This window comes from Macrobrachium nipponense, chromosome 17 (genome assembly GCF_015104395.2).
Source record: "Macrobrachium nipponense isolate FS-2020 chromosome 17, ASM1510439v2, whole genome shotgun sequence".
Taxonomy (NCBI): Eukaryota; Metazoa; Arthropoda; class Malacostraca; order Decapoda; family Palaemonidae; genus Macrobrachium; species Macrobrachium nipponense.
Genome location: NC_087210.1, coordinates 74,050,193 through 74,056,951, shown reverse-complemented (window position 1 = coordinate 74,056,951; position 6,759 = coordinate 74,050,193). Strand labels below are relative to the sequence as shown.

Genomic DNA, 6,759 nt, shown 5'->3' with positions numbered 1-6,759 from the left:
TCTTGATGAAATTCATTTGATGGACTGACTCAATAAACCACAAGTTCAATGAAAGATTCATCATCAAAAATAGTTTTCTTATTGTGGAAAATTTAAGAAGAGTTGTGACTAGTCAGCCACTTATCACGTGTAAAAGATCATAAAAATCTGGGATCATTTCAATGTTTGTGATGTTAGCAAAGAGTTCATTGTCATTTTTTTTATTAATATTATCCATTGAATGACACATAAATTTAGGATGGTTGGTTTTAACAGGCTCTTTTATGTTCCATTGTTTTCAAAAGAAATCTCCAAGTAGAGATAGAGAAGTTATGAGGCCATAGTGTTCTTTACTGTATAAGAGCTGGTCTGGATAGGTTCTTTTGGCTTAAGTAAAATTCTACTAACAGAAATTAATTCTAGGCTCTCTTGGAAGCTTGTATAATTCCAGCCACTCGCATAACTGAACCCTCACTTTTATTCAGCTGCAGGGACATTGGATGTGGGGTTGGTTAGAGGCTGAATATTAGATAATATAAGACAATCTTAGATATATATGTAGGAATTACTGTAATAATTTGTTTTTAAAGAAACTTTAATGCTCTTACAGTTTACAAATCTCTATCTTTATTGGAGATTTACTCAATATGTGGGAGGTATTGTCTCAGAACTACACGATTGTATCTCTGCTTGTATGAACACAATATGTGGGAGGTACTGTCTCAGAACTACACGATTGTATCTCTGCTTGTATGAACAGTCTTTACAAAGACTGTATATAGATCAGTCATCACCCAACAACATTGGCTTCCTTTAATAGTCATATCCATGAGGATGGGAAGAATGATTCTTAACCTACTCTACATACAGCCTTCCATATACAAATGTGGTGGTCATTAGGACAGTGCCAGAATTTGGTATGCTGGGCATTATATGAAAACCTACACTTTGATGAGTGTTGGGACCCTATTTCTCCCATTTATGTGCAAGGGATACAGCTCAGGGTATGTAGCAATTAAAATGAAATCCCTGGTACTCTAATCAGATCTACCGCTGGCACCCCTCACCTTGGTAAAGGGAAACTGGAGGGAGTCGCATCCTCCAGTTGAAGCCTTTTAAGGGCTGGAAAGTCAAGAAAGGGTAACATCTGCAAGTAGTCTATCTATCATGAAGGACCTCTGTTCTTTTCTCTCCTTCCCCTTACTTCGCCTCCCTGGGGCCAAGGAGGCAATAGGGAAGGCCTGAGAATACTTGACACTCTTGACAGAGGAAGGTTACTACAGTGATCCAAATCAGGTGGTAGTCTGGCCTCTTCCCAGTCATGTAAAGTGGCATAGCTTCCCAGGCTTAGTCGTAGTATAACATAAGGCCAATGCACAGTGAATCAGCTTGTCCATAGTCAGTAACACAACTCTATCGTAGTCTTTGAAAAGTGAGGGAGAATTCAGCAGCACCAAACCATTTTACTGCAGAGACTGCTGTCAGTCACAGCCATGTGTGAAAAAGTGCTGTGAATTATATAAGTTGTCTGAAGCACCCGGTTGACCTACAGGCCAGTTTTTTTTTTTTTTTTCTTTTTTGCAATCCTTTCCATGCAAAATAATTCCAGAAGAAAACTGTTCATCAGACTGTAGACTGAAAGGTCCACCCATACAGGAAGGTCTCCATGTTCTCCACCTCATAATATGCAGAACGATCTAAGTCATGGGAAGCGGTTAATGATGTAGACATTTTTTTTTTTAGCATGAAGACTGAATGTTCACTGAAGACCACAAAATCTCAAATGAGCAAGATGCTGTACTAGTTCCATGGGTTGTAATGGAAAAGATGAAAAATGGGAAACCTTGATAAAAACCTGTTTAATTACCAGAGGAATTGAGATAGCCTCAAAGATTCTCTGCATTTGAGCACTAATCGACAGGGTTTACATGCTTTGTGTGGAATAATGGATTTATTATGCAAATGCTGTACAATTCATTTCCATGTATTTAATAAAATCATCTATTGTGAACGCATCCGCATGTGTCGCCCTGTATTATGAACCCCGCACATGCGCATGCTACTTCTTGCTTCTCTTGGCGCGAGCTGCACGCCCTGCAGTGCCTCTGTACATATTTACCTTTTGCTGCTTGGAATAAAGAAATCTACAACTCGGGATATCATTTCTCCCATCCTGCAATCTTTCGTCTTCTAATGCAAGACATCACCACCTATCACCATGGCGCAGTGAGTAGGATCCATTCAGCATTTTCAAGGAACACCGGAATCAGCATTCAAACCCAGCCGCCATTACCCCTCGGCCGCCTTTGGATTTTACAGTGCTAGTGCGGTGTTTATGATATGTTCATGCAGTGTTTGTGCAGTGCCAGTGCAGTGTAATGTCAGTGCTTTGATTTTAGTGGGTTTTATTGTTCTTGTGCCTTGCCCCAGCTCTACGGGTATCCTTATTTCCATATCCAGCTACAGAGCCCGAGTCACATCCACCCACGCTCATCATTTGCCATACACTGCAGACTCATTTTTTCAACGGTCGAGTTGTCGCTCCCCACTCCCCACCCGACCGCCCACCCCCCAGGAGCCCACCCAGCCCACTCTTCACCGCCTGCCAGTATTCGCCGCACAGTTGAAGAATTATTTACAGTAACTTTTTAATAAAAACTGTAGAAAGTCTTCCTCATCGTTCTTCTCTTCCTTTAAACTGCAGTTGACATTGCAGAAAACTGTTCATAATGGCTTCTGCTTCACATCAAGACGAGCCTGGGGATACGCAACACGACCAGGACCCTGAGGACCGCCAGTTGCCTTCACACCCAGTCTCACCAACAGACCGTCGAACCCTTCCAGGTTTTGCATCGCTGGAAACCCCACCTTTGCTCTCACCGCACCTGAGTATACCGCCTCCCACAGCTCCAAATACGGAGTTAAGGCTCCTCATCAAGTACCTGGAGGAATCTCGACAGGCCGAGTTGGCTGCACGTCGGAGAGAGGAAGAACAACGTCATGAAGAGGAACAACGTCATCACGAAGAGGATCTACGCCGCCAAGAGGACAACTTAAGAAGAGAGGAGGAAGCTCAACGTTTCACCGCATTGTTGCAGCTACTTAGCGTCAATTCAGCCCAGCAGCAAGCAACACCAGCGGACTCGCAACAACTTCCCACACAATCCTCAGTGCCATCGTCCACCCAGCCACCACCCCCACAGAAAGCCATCGCCCAGACCCCGCCGCCCTTACGTCCTGATGCCACATACCAAGTGTTCAGGGAATGGCGTAGACGCTGGGATGACTACAGTGTGATGGTGGACTTAGGGACATTACCTACCAGGAAACAGATGATACAGCTTCGTATGTGCCTCAGCCTGGAGACCCAAAGAATACTCGAGCACACACTCAACGTACCACCAGACACGGATTGGAGTGTTGACGAGGTCTTGAATATTCTCCAGGAACACATCAAGAACCTGCGGAATGAAGCTCTACGACGCAGGGACCTGCTCTCCTGCAAGCAGAGGGAAGGGGAAAGCTTCAGCGACTTCTACGTCCGACTGAAGCATGTAGCAGAGGAAATCGACGTCTGTCCTGGCCATTCTGCTGTGTGTGAGGAGACTCAGCTGAAGATGATCATTATCATGGGAGTCAGGGACGAGGAGCTCACTCAGAAACTCATTGCCCTGGACGCTGCAGCTTCATTGGCCACCATGGTTAACGAATGTCGCTCCTATGAGGCCACACGGACAGCCACTACAGCCATACGTGCCCCTCCTTCTAAATTGTGTGCCGTCTCCACGTATAAAAAAATCAAAGGACATGGCAACAGGGGTTCTACCTCGCTACCAACCCCTAACAAGGACACTTTATGCCCTTCCTGCACAAGGAAGCACAGCTCAACAGGAAAGTGCCCAGCCAACGACAGTGTATGTGTAAACTGTGGCTGCAAAGGACACTGGCGCAGGACGCCAAAGTGCCCCGCCAACAAGGCCACATGCAGACACTGCTGCCGAGTGGGCCACTATGACAAGTACTGCCATCAGCAGATGAACGCCAAGCAGGGCGGCCCGCCCAATGCCACGCCCCCTTCTAGCAAGCCCTCTAGCTGTTGCAAGGTCGAGACTCCTTCTTCATCAACTGACTCCTCACCATCACCTATATCCATCGCCCTCACCTACAGGGGTGAGACATCGAAGTTAATGATGCTGCCTGACACAGGAGCTGATGTATCAGTGATGGGCCCCCAGCACTTGGAACTCCTTCGCATTCCCAGGACTGAGCTACAGCCTCCTGCAACATCAGTGACACTCACGGCAGATGGGTCAAAGATGACACCTGCTTTAGGAACCCTTAAGGCCACCTTGTCCTTGGCCAAACGGTCCTGCCTCGTGACGATTCAAGTCCACGAATGCATTCAGATGCCACTCCTGTCCTATGCACTTTGCAAGGAGTTGGCCATCATCCCGCCAGGCTTTCCGCGGCCCATCCTACAGGTCACCCACGTCAATCGATGCAAGGAGCTACCCCTGCATGCTGACACGACCCCTGCTGAGGCCCGAGAGTATTTCTTACAAACCTTTCAGGACGTACTCGTGTCAAAGGAAGACCTTAAAACAGCTCCACTGAGGCCGATGGCCGGCCCTCCCATGAAAATCCACCTTAAGGAAGACGCGGTCCCTTTCGCCATCCACACCCCAAGGCAGATACCCTACGCTTTCCGCGAACCTGTCAAGAATGAACTAGACTCCATGGTACAACAGGGAATCATTAAGCCTTGTGGAGATGAGCCATCGGAATGGTGCCACCCTTTAGTCGTCGTTCCTAAGGCCAAGGGAGTTCGAATCACAGTGGATCTCACAAAGCTGAACGCACAAGTCTCCCGTCCAGCCCACCCTTCGCCCACGCCCTTAGCTGCTGTCCGTGCTGTCGACTCTACCGCCAAGTTCTTCACCACCGCGGACGCTCTACATGGCTACTGGCAGATGGAGCTAGCAGAAGAGGACCGCCACCACACCACTTTCATTACGCCTTATGGACGCTTCCAGCATTGCCGGGGACCTATGGGCTTCGCTGCCACTGGTGATGCCTATTGTTACCGCGGTGACCTAGCTCTCCAAGGCATGAAGAAGTGTGTCAAGGTTGTTGATGACATTCTCATCTTCGACGATGACCTACTGACACACTACCACAGGATCCACGAATTGCTCACCCGCTGCCGCAAAAATGGCATCACTCTCACAAAGAAAGTTCACAGTGGCAGAGACCAGAGTGAATTTCTGTGGCTTCACCCTCTCTGAAGAAGGAATTGCTGCTGACCCAGGACGAGTTGCTGCTCTGCAAGACTTCCCTACACCATCCAACCTGACGGATTTACGTTCCTTCATGGGATTAGTAAACCAGTTGGCAGAGTTTACCCCAGATATTGCCCTGACTGCACAGCCCCTTCGACCACTCATGAGCCCCAAGCGCTCTTTTCTTTGGACACCTGACCATGACCAGGCCTTCAAACGTGTGAAACAAGCACTTTCAAGCCCGCCTGTTCTTGCGTCTTTTGACCCAACCCTGCCAACCATTCTCCAGACCGATGCATCTCGCCTCTATGGAGTAGGCTACGCTCTCCTCCAGGACCATGGATCTGGACATCTCCGAGTAGTCCAGTATGGATCCCGCTTTCTCCCAGACGTCGAAACAAGGTATGCAACGATTGAACTGGAGATGCTTGCAGTGTCTTGGGCCCTCACAAAGTGCTGCCTATACCTCAAAGGACTGCCAACCTTCACCCTGCAAACCGACCATCGCCCATTGGTGCCTATCATCAACAGCTACACGCTGGACATGGTTGAAAACCCACGGCTCCAGCGAATGAAGGAGCGCATGTCGCAATATCAATTTACTGCAGTGTGGCGCGCCGGCAAGTCTCTATGCATCCCAGATGCACTTTCTCGTGCACCAGTCAGCTACCCCACCTCTGAGGATATGACTGGCTGCGCGGAGGTAACGGCACATGTCAGATCTGTCATCAACGCTACAACAGCTTCCCAGGACGAGGATGCCCCAACCATTGACGCCGACCGGACCCTACAGGACATGTCGATAGCAGCACAGGCCGACCCCACCTACGTTCGCCTTCGTGACTGCATCAGTTCTGGGTTTCCCACGAATCGCTACGACCTACATGCATCCTTATCACCGTACTGGAAGCTGCGAGAAGCCCTCTCTACTGATGGCAACCTCGTGCTCTATGGGGTAAGAATACTAGTTCCTGCAGCTCTACGTCGCCACACACTCGCCAGACTCCATGATAGTCACCGTGGTGTCGAGGCTACCAAACGTCGGGCTCGACAAACCGTCTTCTGGCCTGGGATAGACTCGGACATCGCCAACACCGTCGCTGCCTGCGAGCCGTGCCAAGTCCTGCGTCCCAGCCAACAACGGGAGCCTCTCCACAACGACGACCATCCACCCAGGCCCTTTGAGTCGGTATCGGCGGACTTCTTCCAGGTAGCTGGGAAGTCCTTTCTTGTAGTCGCTGACCGCCTCTCTGGCTGGCCTGTGGTTGTCCCTTGCAAGGGTGACACTACTGCCTCCTCGACCATACGGCACTTCTGCCGCTACTTCAGAGGTGGGTGTTCCCTTACGCCTGCGCACCGATGGAGGACCTCAGTTTACCAGCAAAGAATTCGCCGACTTCACAGAACGTTGGGGTGTACATCACATCATCTCGTCGCCACATTACCCACAGTCTAATGGACATGCTGAGGCCGCCATCAAGGCTGTCAAGCACTTGATCCT

The 6,759-nt window shown here is 49.1% G+C and overlaps 1 protein-coding gene across 1 annotated transcript; it reads left to right on the top strand.

Moving 5' to 3' along the window:
- Nucleotides 1-2,708: 2,708 nt before the first annotated feature.
- On the top strand, nucleotides 2,709-5,264 carry LOC135195955 (uncharacterized). Its single transcript, XM_064222458.1, has one exon. It carries the CDS (start codon nucleotides 2,709-2,711, stop codon nucleotides 5,262-5,264), a length of 2,556 nt encoding a protein of 851 aa, XP_064078528.1.
- The last annotated feature ends 1,495 nt before the right edge of the window (nucleotides 5,265-6,759 follow it).

What these genes read in the sequence shown, in the direction of transcription:
- LOC135195955 (XM_064222458.1), top strand. Translation starts at nt 2,709, where the DNA reads ATGGCTTCTGCTTCACATCAAGACGAGCCTGGGGATACGCAACACGAC.